The sequence below is a fragment of the Ochotona curzoniae genome, unplaced genomic scaffold (assembly GCF_017591425.1).
Source record: "Ochotona curzoniae isolate NIBS_2020 unplaced genomic scaffold, NIBS_Ocur_1.0 contig_2469, whole genome shotgun sequence".
NCBI lineage: Eukaryota > Metazoa > Chordata > Mammalia > Lagomorpha > Ochotonidae > Ochotona > Ochotona curzoniae.
The window spans coordinates 1,559,658-1,576,577 of NW_024465471.1; the positions used below are offsets into that span (position 1 = coordinate 1,559,658).

Genomic DNA, 16,920 nt, shown 5'->3' on the forward strand with positions numbered 1-16,920 from the left:
AATACCGACTGTGGCATTGTATGGGTCAAAATAGGTCCATGTGGCACCCAGACCTAACGGCAAACAGGTTCCGGCAAGATAAACACCACCAACAACCTAGCTATATAGGACACCTGATGTCTCCCTAATCCTGGAACCTGCTCCAACTGGAAGTGGGAGAAAGTTTGTACAGATAAAAGTTGCAGCCTCAGCATGGTATCACAGGAGGTGGAGAGTGGTGAGCCAGGAGCTGGGGCTATGGAGATCGTGGTGGAAATCTAACATAAGAACCCAGACCTGGAACCCGCTGGAGATTGTGGCACAAGTGGCTGCAAGCAAAGAACTGTGTACCAACTGCAATCAGTAAAACTGAACTGCAGACCTGTGGGTGACACAGCTTAGAAACCTGCCCCAAGGAGAAGAATCTGCTAACCAGAAGTACAATGACCAAGAGCAAAAGAAGAGACAAAGGCACAATGAATATTACTGAAGACTCCCCTGCAAAGCAGCAAAACCCTGTGCCAACCTCAGAGTTAACTGAGGAAGACATCGAGAAAAGGGGGGATACAGGATTCAGAAAACTCATTTTAAAGCTTCTGATCAACAATGAGAAACAAATACAAGAGTTCAAAGAATTTAAGGAAGCAATAAAGCAAATCAAGGCTGATATATCATAAATGAAGAACACAGTAGAGCAAATTAAAAGTACAGTGGAGAGTCTCCAAAGCAGAATGAAGGAGGCAGAAAAAAGAATCTCAGAATTGGAAGATATTTCCTGTCATCAGGGAGAAGCAAACCAAAATCTGGAAGCAGAACTGGATCAGGTAAAAAAAAAAAAATTCAAGAATTGAAAGACACTATTAAGAGGCTAAAAACATAAGAGCTATGGGAGTCCCAGAGGATGCAGAAACAGAAACTGGCTTTACAGATATATTTAATGAAATAATAAAGGAAATTTTCCCTAATGTAGAGAAAGAATTGGGAAACAAGATCCAGGAGGGGCACAGAACTCCCAACAGGCTTGATCAAAAGTGATCTTCACCACCACACATGATCATCAAGCTCTCTTCAATTGAACATAAGGAAAAGATCCTTAAATATGCATATTAAAAAAGAATCAATTGACATATAAATGAATGCCAATTAAGCTCACAGGAGACCTCTCATAGGAAACTCTACAGGCAAGAAGAGAATGGAGTGACATATTCCAGATTCTAAAAGCAAAAAAACCTGTTGGCCCATGATAACATACCCAGCAAAGCTTTCCTTTGTCTTTGATAATGAAATAAAATTCTTCCACAGTTAAGAAACATTAGAAGAATTTGCCTCTTTCAAACCTGGCCTACAAATGATACTTCAAGATGTTCTCTTGACAGAGAAGAGTAATAGCACCAAACAAAACCAAAGGCAAACGGGAAGAACATCCCAGGAAAATGACAACAGAAGACTAAATCAATGAACAACCCATTCCTAAAATGACAGGACCAAAGTACCACCCATACATATTAACCCTGAATGTAAATGGCTTAAGCGCAAACACCATAGATTAGTAGACAGGATTAAAAAACAAAACTCATGTATTAATTGTCTAGAAGAGACACACTTCACCAACAAAAATCAGTGGAAACTATATCTCATGGGATTTGATGTTTTCTGTTTGTTTCATCTCTTCAAAACACTTCTAATTATCATTCAATGACTCATAGATCATAGAGCAGCATCATTTTCTTCAAGAAGGTTCTTGATTTTCATTTCTTCAGCTACACATTAGTCATTTAGTAGCATGTTATTTAACTTCATGGTGTTGTTAATTTCTTTTTTCTTCCTGATGTTGATTTTGTTTTGTGGCTCTTCATTTAAGGGGAAGTATAGTAGCTGCTAATGGAGACTGTCATATCTAGTAACATGTGATTCTACTTCATGGTGTTGCAAATCTCTATTTTTCTTTCTATTGTTGATTTTGAATTATGACTTTTCATTTGAGGGGATGTGCAGTAGCTGTGAAACAGAGACTAACATCCAGACGTGAGGATACAATGTAGTATGCCTCTCTACTTCCAGACAAAGATGGACTCCCAATGAAACTGTTTACTATATCTTGACAATAGGATGCTGGACTCTCTGTCATTGTCCATGCTCACAATGATGGGCATATGACTGTGTATGAAGAACTATAGTAATGATGTAGAGGAACTAGGCGGGGGTGGAGGGAATTGGTGCTGGGATAAGGGAAATCCCAGGAGCCTATGGAACTGTATCATAAAATGATAATAATAATAATAAAATGTAAAAAAAAAAACTTGGTTTGGGATTTGTTTTCTCCTTCTATGGATGTCTAATATACCCAAACCAACCATTGTAAAGACTATCCTTCTTTCATTAAATGGATTTTTCCCAAAGATCAGTCAACTATATTTCTGTGAATCTATTTCTAGGTTCTCTATTTATTCTATTGTTCTATTTATCAAACTCTTCATTGATAACACATTGTCTTCATTATTTCAGTGACCATGATTCAGTGAAATGATTCTTCCCATTTTATCTCATGTTTATGAATTATGGCAATTAATATTAAAATACCCATACTATCTTAAGCAAACTACAGATTCAGTGAAAGCCCTATTAAAATACCCGTGGCACTCTAGGCAGAAACTTTTTAATTGTAAAATTAATATAGAGCCACAGAAGACAATACATTTATCCAAAATAATATTGAGCCCTAGATAGTAGGCAATTGCCTGGGTTGTCCTATACCTAGGCAAGTGTTACATTGCTGGGAGAAAAGTAGCTAATAGCTGGCAGACAGTTTGAGTCCTGTTAATACCAAATGTGTGATAATTATACTAGTGTGCCAGCATAGCTATCTATTCTATTTTTTAGAGATATATGGAGATAGTGGGGAACTCCAGACTGAGACATATTACCCTGGCCCCTAGGCAGGGGAGCTGCAGACTGCCCAGGGAAGAGGTTTTGGAACAATTTGGATTGGCAGTAGCTGAGGGTAAGTTTGACAGAGAAGGAATGATTTCTGGAGTCTTCCACAGACTGAACCACTGCACTCATACATAGTACAAGGGAGCTGAGACAGACTAGTATAGAAGCAGGAAACCAAAGGGCATGTCTGGGCCGGGCCAAGGCACCTGCCCATGTGGGATACCTGGGCTAAGCTAAGTAGCACTGCCCATTGCCTGTTTGCACACATAAAAGCTGGCCCTGGGCCCATGCCTGGATGGGCTAGGCTGCAGTACCCATCCATAAGGGTTGAAGCCATAGAATTGTGTATATTAGGGTTATCGATTTATGTTAATCAACTTTCTTTTTTTTTTTTAAAGATTTATTTTTATTATTTTTTCATTGGAAAGGCGGATATACAGAGAGGAGAGACAGAGAGCAAGATCTTCCGTCCGATGATTCACTCCCCAAGTGAGCGCAACGGGCCGATACTATGCCGATCCGAAGCCAGGAGCCTCTTCCGGGTCTCCCACGCGGGTGCAGGGTCCCAAAGCTTTGGGCTGTCCTCGACTGCTTTCCCAGGCCACAAGCAGGGAGCTGGAAGGGAAGCGGGGCTGCCGGGATTAGAACCGGCGCCCATATGGGATCCCGGGCGTGCAAGGCGAGGACCTTTAACCACTTGCGCCACCGCGCCGGGCCCGTTAATCAACTTTCTATCCTACTACTTTCCAAACTCTCTTATGAGTTCCAATAGTTTTTTATCGAGTCTTTTGGCTTTTCAATGTGTAGAATCATATTATCTCCAAACAGGCATAATTTGCTTCCTTTCCAATCTGAATTCCTTTAATTTCTTTTTTTCTTATTTAGAACATTCCTTCTATGCTTATGTTGCTTAGGGTTTTTTATCATGATGTCATCCTGAGTTTTATCAAATGTCTTCTGTGCATTTATTGAGGTGACCCAATGGTTTTGATTCTTCAATTTGTTGAAGTCGTGTATCACATTTTTAAATTTGCATTTGTTAAACTAACCCTGCATGCCAGTAATAAATCCCTCCTGGTCCATGTGAATGATTTATCTAATGCGCTGTTGGATCCTGTTGGCTAGTATTTTGTTTGATGATTTTTGCATCTATGTTCATCAGTGATATCAATCTGTAGTTCTTTCCCTGTTGTATCTCTAACTGGCTTTGGTATTAAGGTGATATTGGCTTCATAGAGTTTGGAAGGACTGCTTCGCTTTCTATTATTTTGAATAGCTTGTGGAGGATTAAGGTATGCTCTTGAAATGTTTGGTGGAATTCAGCTGTGAAGCCTTCTGGTTCTTGGCTTTTCGTTATTGGGAGGGATTTAATTACTGATTTAATCTCTGTCCTACTTATAGGTCTATTTAGATTTTTAATTACCTCATGATTCAGTTTTGGTAAATTGTATGTCTCCAGAATTCTATTTCTTGTAGGTCTTCCTGGCTTCTTGACTTGTTGGTGTAGTTGCTTGTGATATTTTCTGATTATTCAATGTGTGTCTGAGTTTTCCTTTGTTATATTTCCTTTTTCATCTCTGATCATATTGAGTCTATTTTATTCATTTTTCCAAAGAACCAGCTCTTCAATTCTTTGATCTGACATATTGTTCTTTTGGTCTCTATTTGGTTTATTTCCTCCTTTATTTTGTTTATTGCTTTTATACTGTTAATCTTGGGGTCATTTTACTATTGCATTTCTACTCCTTCAGGTGTATGGTTGGCCTGTTTATCCGGTGTCTTTCCACTTTCTTGACATAGGCAGTGATGGCAATGAATTTTCCTCTTAGCTTTGCCTTAACAGTGTCTCATAAGCTTTGATATGTTGTGTTGATGCCACCATTCATTTCAATAAATTTTTAAATTTCCTCCTTGATTTCTTCTATAACTCATTGCTCATTTAACAGCATGTTGTTCAACTTCAAAGTATTTTCATATCTTTTGGGAGTGTTTTGACTCATTAGTCTCCAGTTTCACTCTGTAATGGTCTGAGAAGATGCATAGCATGGTTTCTTTTCTTTCTTTCTTTCTTTTTTTTTTTTTAATTTGCTGAGATTGTTTTGTGGCCTGTAATGTCATCAGTCTTGGAGGAAGTTCCATGTACTGGTGAAAAAAAGAAGTATATTCTGTTTCTGTGGGATGAAAAGTTCTGTAGATATCAATTAAGTTCATTTGCTCTGTGTCTGGGTGAACTATCATTTCCTTGGTGAGTTTTTGTCTTGCAGATCTGTCCATTGAGGTTAGTGTGGTACTAGGGTACCCCACTATCAATGTACTACAGTCTATTTTTTCCTTTAAATCTATTAATATTTGTTCCATATAGCTAGGTGCTCAGGCATTTGTTGTGCATACACTTATTGTGGTGATTTCTTCTTGCTGAATGGATTCCTTGATCATTATGTGGTGTTCTTCTTCATTTCTTTTAATGCTTTTCATATTAGTCTATATTATCTGATATAAGATTGGCTACATCAGTTAATTTTTCTTTTCCCTTAGCCTGGACTATCCTTTTCCATCCTTTTGCTTTCAGTTTCCATATATCTGTTGGTGAAATGTGTCTCCTGTAGGCAACAAAAAGATGAGTCCTGTTTTTTGATCCAGTCTCCTAATCTATGTCTTTCGATTCATGGTTTAAGCAATTTATGCTCAGGGTTAATACCTACAGTCATTTTAGTGTTGCTCCATTCAAATTTCTTTAGAGGTATTTTTTTTTAAAAAAAAAAAGATTTATTTATTTGTGTTGCAAAGTCAGATATACAGAGGAGAAGAGACAAGAGGAAGATCTTCCATCCAATGATTCACTCCCCAAGTGGATGCAACAGCTCGTGCTGAACCAATGTGAAGCCAGGAGCCTCTTCAGGGTGCAGGTGCTGGTCCTAAGGCTTTGAGTCACCCTCTACTGCTTTCTCAGGCCACAAGCAGGGAGCTGGATGGGAAGTGGGCTTGCTGGGATTAGTACCGGCGCCCATATGGTATCCTGGCAGTGTTCAAGGAGAGTATTTTAACCACTAGGCTACCATGCCAGACTCAATTTTAGAGATTTTATTGAGATGTTCTCCACTTTTGCCTTTAGAGATGGCGGGTGTTACTCTTTCTTTCTTTCTTTCTTTTTTTTTTTTCCCCTGTCTGTAGCACATCTTTAAGCAACATTTGCAGGGCTGCTCTGGTATAGAGACAAAGTCTCAGTTTTTGTCTGTGTTTCAAGTATTTTATTTCATTTTCAAATACAAAGGAAAGCTTTGTCAGGTATGTGATTCTGTTGACTTTTATCACATGCATATTTAAGAAACTTTTCTTTATGTTCAACGTAAAAGAGCTTGATTATGATGTGCTATGGCAAGGATAATTTCTGGTTGTCTATTTGGGGGTTCTGTGTTTTTCCTGCATTTTGTTTCCCCTTTCTTTCTCCATGTTTGGGAAGTTATCAATTATTATTTTGTTAAATACATCTTTCAATCCAGCTTCTCTTTTTTAATACCCTCAAGAACTCCTATAAGCTTATGGCCTTTTACGGTATCACTTAATTCTTGGATGGCTTTCTTAGCTTTACTCAGTTCCTCTTCCACATTCTGATTGTATGTTTTCACAGGAGGAGTTTCCTAGCTTTGAAATTCTTCTGTCTCATTCATTTTATTATTAAGACTTTCCATTAAATTTTTATTTACTCTATTGTACTCTTTACTCCTAATAATTCAGTTTTATTTTGTTTCAGTGCTGCTATTTCCTGTGTACCATATTACTTGTACTTATGCATCTGTTTCTTGTTGGTTTTATGAAACTTTATAATGGATTTAAAAAATTCTTTATCATGTAGATCCTCAATGCCTCATCAGCTAATTCTGAGACTGAGATATCGTTTTGCTCCTTTGTCAGGAGGCATCAGTAACCTCTTTTGTGGTGCTTGTGTTTCTTTTGCCCTTAGCCTTTGCAACTCAGATTAGCAGATTCTTCTTCTTGGGGACAGTGTTTAACCTGTGCCATCCACAGGTCTACAGATCAAATTTGCTGATCCTGTTCAATGCCCAGTTCTGTTTGTGTCACTTGTGCCATTCCCTCCAGTGAGTTTCAGTTCTGGACTCCTGTGCTGTGCTCTGCTGTGGTCTCTGCAGCTGGGGTACCCAGATTATATCTCTCTATCCCCTGTGATCCTGTTTCATGGCTGCACTATTGTTTGCTCAGCCTTTCTCCTATTCATGGTTCCAGCAGTACCCAGGATTAAGGAGATAACAGCTGTGTCTTTAAAGTGGATCACTTTAAAGCAGTCCTGTTCCTGTTGGCAGTACATAGGGTTCTTTTCTTCTTCTTCTTTTTTTTTCTTCTTCTTCTTGCCAGAATCTGCTAGCAGCTAGGACTAGGGGCAAATTAGATCTATTTGGGATAGAACCATGGGAAGCCAATTTGGTATTATTTTCCTGGTGGGACCAGTGCAATGCATTGAGTTGGAAGTGAGTTCTCTCATGGCTTAGTACATGCACAGCTCATTGTTATATCCCAGGGGCTTTGCTGCAATACTCAAAATGGTGTCTAATGTGGTGGAGGGCTGAGCCATGAAATCCACCCTGCTCCCAGATGCATATACAAGTGCTCCACCATTCTGCTTTGGCTCATAATTGGATTAAAAAATCACCAGGACTCACAACTCTATGAGTTGTTCACCTCCTGTGTTCCCGGTGACCTCCTCTGATTGCTGCTGGAGTATCTGCTGCAGCACCACTCTGCTGTCTGCTGCTTCTCCATGTCCACAGGGCCCCTGGTGTCTCTTTGTCACTGGCCTGCCCACTCCTATAACCTGGGATCATGCCCTCTCTGCTTCTCTGATAATCCTTTTCCATCTGCTTTAACATGTCCTCACCCTATGCCAACATCATGCTCTCTATATATACATTTTTAAAGATTTATGTTTTTATTGGAAAGGCAGCTATCTAGACAGAAAAGAGACAGAGAGGAATATCTTCCATCTGCTGGTTCACTCCCCAAGTGGCCATAACGGCCAGAGTTAAGCTGATCCAAAGCCAGGAGCCAAGAATTTCTTTTGGGTCTTCCACATGGGCACAGCATTCCAAGGCTTTGGGCCGTCCTCCACTGCTTTTCCAAGCAACAAACAGGAAGTTAGAAGGGAAGTAGAGCAGCCGGGATATGAACTGGCTGGGATCCCAGTGCATGCAAGGCAACGACTTTAGCCATTAGGCTATCATGCTAGGCCCTATATATACATTTTTAAAACAAAGGGCAAAATATCCATACTTTACAATAACTCAATAACAAAAAGAATATGAAACAACCAGATTAAATAATGGACAAGACATATGGTTACTGGTTTGTGACTTGGCTGCTCCAGTTATGATCCAACTTCCTGATTATGGCCTGGAAAAGCAGAGGGGCATGATTCAAGTTCTTGGCCCCTGCACCTACATGAGAGACTCACAAGAAGCTCCTGGCTCATGACTTTGGATTGCTTAGATCTGGCCATTGCAGCCATTTGGGAAGTGAACCAGCGAATGGAAGATCTCTCTTTGTTTTTCTTTCTTTCTTGTAAAAATCTGCCTTTCAAAATAAAATAAAATAAAGCTTTAAAAAAATGAGAAAATAGTGGGTATAACATCTGAATAGGCACTTCTTTTTAAAAAAATTTTTATTAGAAAGGCAGATACACAGAGAGGAGGAGAGGTAGAGAGGAAGATCCTCCATCTGATGATCCACTCCCCAAGTGGCCACAATGGCCAGCACTGAGCCGATCTGAAGCCAGGAGCCAGGAGCCTCCTTTGGGTCTCCCACATGGGTGCAGGGTCCCAAGGCCTTTGGCCATGCTCAACTGCTTTCCTAGACCACAAGTAGGGAGCCAGATGGGAAGCAGGGTCACCAGAATTAGAACTGGTGCCCACACAGGATGCCAGTATGCACAAAGCGAGGACTTTAGCCATTAGAATATCATACCTGGCCCAAGAATAGACATTTCTTAATAGAAGACATATGAATAACCAACAATCATATAGAAAAATGCTCAGCATCATAAATCATTAGTAAAATGCAAATCTAAAGCACAATAAGATACAACCTAACTCCAATTAGAATGGGTATGTTCATAGACAGAAGGTAATAAGTGCTCATTAGAATGTGGAGAAGAGTGAACCCTTTTATACTCTTGTGGTGTGTGTTATTAAGCATTTCATCACTTTACTAACTACCTGAAAGTAGTTACTTAAGAAGGTTAATTTTGATTCCTGGTTTAGGAGCTTTGGAAAAAATGTCACACTGTATCCCACAAATATGTGTAATTATTAATAAAATATTTGTAATGTTTTAAAAAAGAAAATGAATTAAAACTATAAATTTGAAGAGAACTGATGTCTTGGGCTCAGCATTGTGTGAAGCAGTTAAGCCACTGCTTGTGATGCCAACACTGAGCATTGGAGTGCTGTGTTGAGTCCCAGTACTCAATTTCTGATCCAGTTCCCTGCTAATGCACCTGAGAACACAGTGGAAGATGACTCAACTACTTGGTTTCCCTGCTACCCATATGGGAGACCCAGATGGATTTCTAAGTTCCTAGATTCAGCCAATTGAGAAAGTGGAACAACTAATAAGATTCTCTCTCTTTCTCTCACTCCTCTTTCTCTTTCTCCTTCTCTCTCCACCCCAGTTGCTCTCTCTTTCAAATAAATAAATAAATAAATCTTGGAAGTGATATTTTTATTAATTCTCCCAACCAATGAATGTGGCTTCCCTTCCCAAGTACTCAGATTCTAATGTATTTTATCACTCTTTTTTATAATCTTTATCATGCACATCTTTAACATATGTGTTATAAGGTCATATGTAATTATTTTATTTGGAAAAATAAATTGAACAGCTATTTTTATTTCTATATATGTAAGTATAGAGAAATTCAATATTTATATGTTGATATTGTATCACATGGGCTTAATGAATTCACTCTTAGTAATAGCATTTTTACTGCAGATTGCTTTTTCTTTTCCTTTCTAATAGTTATGCATCTTGGGCCCGGCAGTGGCTGGCCTAGCGGTTAAGTCCTCGCCTTGAATGCACCAGGATCCCATATGGGCGCCAGTTCTAATCCCAGCAGCTCCACTTCCCTTCCAGCTCCCTGCTTTGTGGCCTGGGAAAGCAGTGGAGGACGGCCCAAAGCCTTGTGACCCTGCATCCGCGTGGGAGACCTGGAAGAGGTTCCTGGTTCCCGGCTTCGGATCGGCGCAGAACCAGTTGTTGTGGTCATTTGGGGAGTGAATCATCAGACGGAAGATCTTCCTCTCTGTCTCTCCTCCTCTCTGTATATATCTGACTTTGCAATAAAAAATAAATAAATCTTTGAAAAAAATAGTTATGCATCTTATTTATTTTTCTTGCCTTATTTTAATGACTGGAAATTTCAATGTTGTGTTATATAATAATGGTGAGAGAGAATTTTAAGTAAGAGTTCCTAGAGCAGACATCCTTGCTATATTACCAGTTTTAGGGGAAAAGGGTTTGTTTCAAGAGAAAAATAAGCACCAAAAAAATACTTGCAAAGCAGGAACAAAAACAAATATAATTTTAAAAATGCCCTAGTTTGGAAACAGAAATTCTACTTTTCACAAAATTTGTTCCATTGAACAGTACTCCAAAGAAAACCAAGTCCCCTATTCACTTACAAGTGAAAAAGAGTGTGGTCGCATCCAGGCGAATGGTCTTTGGCTTGATACATAAATCCACACTGGCAGTGTCCAAACTACGCTGATGAGTTTTCGAGTTGTAGCAAGATGCTGATCGGCAGTGGTCTCGTAGCCAGACATAATCAAAGCGCATCACTGTGTTAGCATATTGTAGTTCTAAGGGAAAAAAATTACATTCATTAGGAACATTTATTTAGGAAAGCAAACAGAACAAATGTCTGTAGCCCAATAACTTTTTAAAAAATCTACCAACAAACAAATGAAATTAATGAGTGGGAAACTACCATATAATCAGTTACAAAGACATCTGTGATTCAATGATGTGATGGTATCCAAATAGAAAGACAATGCAATGGAATAGTATAAAAATCCCATAAATATACCCAAATACATAAGGAAATTTTTCATGTAATAAAATGACAGGTAACATCACTAAGGATAAGACAAATTGTTAAATGTTATTGGAACATCCAGATAACTATTTGGAAAAAGATCAATATATATCTTATATTTCTTTTTTTGGTTTGTAATTACTTTTACTTTTGATGATTTTTACAGAGTTGATTAGGGTAATAAGGGTCAAAGGCTACAGGAAGGTGGGTGAAATCACCATTTCCACATTCTCCTTTTTCTTTCGTGTATCTGGGAGAATGGGGGAGACAAAGGGGAGAAGCCACATCCAGCCTCCCAATCACCCCTGTATCCTGAGATGGGACAGCCACCTGATGCCATCCCAGGGTCCCCAATGTGTGGCATACTCTGAGGGTGTTGCTCAAGAGGTTTTGATAGTTCAACATTTCTGAATTATTGCCAATCTTGCCACTCCAATCACGATGAAAACTCTCCAGAATCTACTGGTTGACTTAGTCCATCTTAGCGTCTCCATTTGCTTGAATTTTCACTGCCAACACTTGGCTGGGGTAGTTGATTAATTTGTTCTGTCCTCCATCCTCTGTTGTAGTACCAGGTATCCTCTGCAGACTCCAGTGTACTGCCATGTCCTCCATGTGCATCTGGTTGTGCTGTCCATTGCTCTTTCTAAGCCTCTGAGGAGGCTCAGTTCTGACACATGCATTCCACGATCAGACCATGGAACCTCCGATTTATTACATGGTTGGAATTCTGAGTCCAACGGTTCAGTTGTGGGATTCCCAAAGAAACTTTATCTGATGTGATCCCAGACCTGATTCTTGTGTGTGTTTGCCAGTACAGGGTCCAGCACAGTCCATCACCCCAATCAGCTTATGCACCTGTTGGTTGTGGCAATTGCTGGGTCAGTTCTGTTTCTTGCCCTGTCTTCTACACAAACCAATGGGTGTTGTAGCTGATCCTGGCCCTGCCCACCACACTTGGCCCTCGCATATGTCAGTGGGAACTCCAGCCTAGTCAGAGTGACCTACAGTAACTCCCACCAGGCCCATCCCTGCCCTGGTTTCTGTGCTTGCCAAGTATGTATATGTACAGCAGACTTGACCAGTCTGTCCCATATCCCATTCAGCTCTTGTACATGTCAATGAGCAGTGAAGCTTAGTTCAATCAAGCCAGCTCCACTATCCAGCCCACAAACCTGCCTGTAGGTGCCACTCTTTGTCTAGCTGCACCTGCTCCAGTCCTGGTTCTCATGCTCACCAGACAGAGTGGCAACCCAAGAGGGAGGTGCCAACTGTTTCCCTAATGGTTCCACTCCCAATTCATGTACTCTCCAAGTTGATCTGCACTTTAGCTTGACAGAATTAGCCCCATGCCAGCATTTGCCAGCTGATGCTGTGGCAGAGTCCAACCAGTCCACATCCACTCTGGCTTATGCATGCACCAGTAGGTACAGTCAGTCCAGTATGGCTTTCCCCTATCCAGCTCACATGAAGCCAACAGGTATTGTATCCCTGCATGGCCTGGTCTGCTTCCACCCCAGCTCTCATGCTCACCAGTGGGAGTAGTGGTGGTTCAGCAGGGGAAAACCACACAGCCCCTATACTATGTTCACTCTCTCCCCAACTGGGTCTCACCTGTACTGGTTGGGTGCTGTGACCCAGTCTGGCATGTCCAGCCTTACCTTGGCATTTACCAGTGGGTGCTGAAGCCTGGTCCACCCCCGATTCCAGCTCAGGCTAATGGGGTTTTAGCCTAGCTCAGCCCAGCCAGCAGCATGTACTGGCCCTCACATGAATTGGCTTGTGCTGCGGTCCAACCTGGCCTGACCCACATTCCATTCTTGATACTTGGGTTTGCCAGCAGGTGATATGAACTGGCCCAGCCTGATTTGCCCTGACCTGCGCCAAATGTATGCCAGTGGGTATCATTACCTGGCCTGGTCTGGGCTACTCCCTATCATGGTTCTTTTGCTCATCTGCAGAGACTGTGTCCTGACAGAGGAGTTGCCAAGCTCCTCCATCAGAATCCCTCCCAATGCCAGATCTTATACCTATCGGTGGATCCATGGGCTAGCCCTACTTAGTCCACCTCGTGTCCTAACAGGGATAGTGGCCTTTCCTGACTGGCCTTCACCCATTCTGGTTTTTATTGTTGGGTGTTAGAGCCCAGCCACGCCTGGTCCACACCCAGAAACTGCTCATACATGACTCTGCAGGGGCAGAGACCTAGCCCAGCCTATCCTATACTTACTCTGGTTCTCATGAGCACCAGAGGGTGCTGGAGTCTAGCCAAGTCTGGCACACCCAGGCCCAGTCCACACTTGTGCCGAGGGTCACTGCAGCCATGTCCAGACCAGATAGCAGCTCCCACCCTGGCACCTGCACTCACCAGTGGGAACCTCAACCCTGCCACGGTGTCCGTTTAGCTCCCCAATCAGGCCAGTTCCCGGCCATAGATCATGTGTGTGCCAGTGGTTGCTCTGATCCAGCTTGGCATAGTCTCTGACCTGTCTTGGCCTTTGTCTTTGGTTGCTCTAGCCTGGCCTATCCTGGCCTGCCCCCAGGTTCAAACTCTTGCTGGAGGGTGTTAAAACCTGGCTCTGCTCAGTCTGCTGCCATCCCTGGCCCATACAAACTGGAAGATGTGGCAGCCTAGCCCGGCATGACCTGCGCTGCAGCCTGGTTTCTGCACTTGCCAGTGAACCAAGGTTTGTTTGGCCCTGCCTGGTCTGCTCCTTTTCTAAAACCAACTGACACATTTGCCAACAGTTGGAGCTACCTTGCCCAGTCTGCCTGATCCCCAGGCCTGGACCATATGATCACTAGAGGGAACTATGACCCTGTAGGGGAGCTTCTCAAGTTCCCCCACTCGGCCCACTCCCAGATCCAGATCTCACACATGCCAGCGGGTAGTAGGCCCTTGCCCAGCATAGCCTGCTCCTCCATCTTGGCCTAGTATGAGCTGGTGAATGTTGCAGCCGGTCTGCCCCACACCCTGTTTTGGGATGTGCATGTGGGTGCTACAGCCTGTACCTGCCCAGACTGTTCTCAGTCCCTGTACCCATGAGTGTTGGCAGGTTCCATGGTTACACCTAGCTCAACCCCTCACTATCCCAACTCTTGAGCTAACCAGTGGGACTTGTATTTCCACAGGGTTTGGCCCACATTCCCCTACAGAATCTACCACCAGACCTGGTTCTCTCACGTGCTGGTTAGTGTAATGTTCCTGCCTTATGTGACCTGTCTCCTGTTCCAACATTCAGTCAGGTACTGGGATCTAGCCCTGCTAGACAGGACCCAGCCCTAGCTTTCACATTGATTGATGTGTGCTGGTGAGCAATGTTCCACACTAACAAGCCCAACTCAGGACACCTCTGTGGGTGGGTGCATTAGTGTGCCCCATAAAGCTCTTCCTATCTCTCCTCTTCAAACCACCAGGTCTCAGACCCCTTGCTTACCTGCAAGTACGGTGGCCCTGTCATTGGGAGTCCCTCAAGATTCATCCTTCACCTACACGTAGGTGGACTTATCCATGGATGTCCCTAAGGCAGTAATTTCACACCCCCATGAGCGCAGAGCTCACTACTAGGTGCCCAGGGGGTGAAGCCCAGCACCTTTGGCACTACGGCCACCCACCAGCCCAGGATTCTTCCACCATTTGGAAGCAGTGGCTAGGGCTCAGGCCCCAAGCCTGACCTGGCCCAGTTCCTCCCAGCAGCTGCCATGCTACTGGCAGGTCCATTAACCTAAACCCTGAAGTTGAACTCACCTTGGCCCCTCCCACTAAGATGGCAGTGGTAGGTGGAGCCAGGGACTGGAGCTGCCTGTGACCTCTTCACAGTGTAAATGCTGAGGAGGGAGGAATCTCTCAGGTAGAGGCAAGCCCAGGATTCTCCTACCATATCTTTTATTTCTTGTCAATATATTTCATGCTGTCCTCAAAACACCAAGATAAAATCAAAACTTAAGTGTTATAAAAGGAAACAGCAGGTAGAGATATACATGAAGTCTTTATATTATTCTTCTTAAAAAAGATTTATTTATTTTGATTGCAAAGTTAGATATACAAAGAGGAGGAGAGACAGAGAGGAAGATCTTCCATTTCATGATCCACTCCCCAAGTGACTGCAATGGCTGTAGCTGAGCCAATCTGAAGCCAGGATCCAGGAGCTTCTTCCAGGTCCCCCGCACAGGTACAAGCTCCCAAGGCCTTGGGCCATCCTCATCTGCTTTCCCAGGACACAAGTAGGGAGCTGGATAGGAAGTGGGGTTGCTGGGATTAGAACTGGCACCCATATGGGATCCCGGCACATGCAAGGCAAGGACTTTAGCCTATAGGCTACCGTGCTGGGCCCGTCTTTATACTATTCTAGCAATTTCTTGTTAGTTTGAAGGTATACCAAATTTAAAAGGTATTCTGGACTGGATTTTGGCTCATCGAGTTAAGCTACTGTCTGCAATGCTGGCATTGCATATCAAGTGCTGGTTCAAGTTTGGCTGCTCCATTTCATATTGAGCTCCCTGCTAACATGCCTGGCCAAGTATTGGAAGGTGATTCAGGTGCTTAGGACCGTACACAGATGTGCGAGACCTAGAAGAAGCTCCTGGCTTCAGCCTGATCCAACCCTGGACATTGTGGTCATTCAGGTAGTGGACCAATGGGTGGAAGATTCCCTTCTCTCTTCCGGTAATGCTGACTTTTAAATAAATACATTTTTAAAAAGCTATCCCAAAGACTGTTCTAGACAACAATTCTATAATTTAGGAAAGGTAAAAAAATTTACAAAGGCAGTCAAAACTATAAAGTATCTGGGAATACACAAAGAAACGTGGATGACTGCTGTAGAGAAAGCTATAAAACTATCGAAATGAGTTGAAATAAATATAGAGAAATATGTTGTCAGATGGACAATTTCGATAAAGTATAAATCCCCTTTCAAATTAACATACCAATTTCATCAATGTCCAGCTTGTATTCATGTACTGAGCAAGTTAATTCCAAAATACATACCAAGAGAAAAACAGACAGTGACCATCTCCTATCCACTGATTCACTCCCCAGGATTTCTCATGATTTGAGCTAGCACCTGTTGCCTCCCAGATGGAATGGAAGAAAGGATCCAGAATTCTAATCCAGGCATCTGATGTGGGATTCAGACATCTCAAGTCAAATCCCTGGCACTGGAATGGTAAATTTAACTGGGTAGAACTGGTACACAAATGATGAATACATCAAGAGAGCAGAATAGAATTCCAAAGCAGACACACATATAACATGGAACTATAGCATATAAAAAAGTGATACTTCATAATGCAGAAAAATAGATGATTACTCAATAAGTATTATTAAAATTAATATGTTAAGACATATTCTGTCTTTTTCAATCAGAAAAGTGATTTTTAGACAGACTAAAATATAAAAAACTGTATGTTGACAGAGATGAATTTGGAAAGTTTTATTTTTTATTAAAATTTTTTCTTTTTTTCCATTTTTTATTATTACTATGTTATGATACAGTTCCATACGCTCTGAATTTCCCCTACTGCCTATCTAAATCCCCTTCCCCCCCACACTGATTTCCCCTATAGAATTACAATAACATAGCTCTTCATAAACACTCATAAATCCATCATTGCAGGCATGGACAATAGTAGAGAGTCCAGAATTCTATTGTCAAGATATTTATATCACAGTTTTTTTTGGAGTCTATCTTTGATCCAGAAATGGAGATGCATACTGCATTGTATCCTCACTTCTGGATGTAGTAGTCTCCATTACACAGTTACTATACATCCCCTTAAATGAAAAGCCACATAACAAAATGAACAAGAAGAAAAATAGAAATTTACATCTCAATGAAGTTAAATAACATGGTACTGAATGATTAACATGTTGCTGAGAAATAAAAAAGAAAATCAACAATTTT

The 16,920-nt window shown here is 41.8% G+C and overlaps 1 protein-coding gene across 3 annotated transcripts in view; it reads right to left on the reverse strand.

Annotated features, from left to right (window-relative positions):
• Positions 1 to 16,920, reverse strand: part of TMLHE (trimethyllysine hydroxylase, epsilon) — a 64,337-nt gene that overhangs the window by 27,296 nt on the left and 20,121 nt on the right. For all 3 annotated transcript variants that reach the window (XM_040974672.1, XM_040974673.1, XM_040974674.1), the window contains exon 3: positions 10,602 to 10,778. In XM_040974672.1, the coding sequence (XP_040830606.1) occupies positions 10,602 to 10,778 (177 nt within the window). The remainder of the gene's footprint in view (positions 1 to 10,601; positions 10,779 to 16,920) is intronic.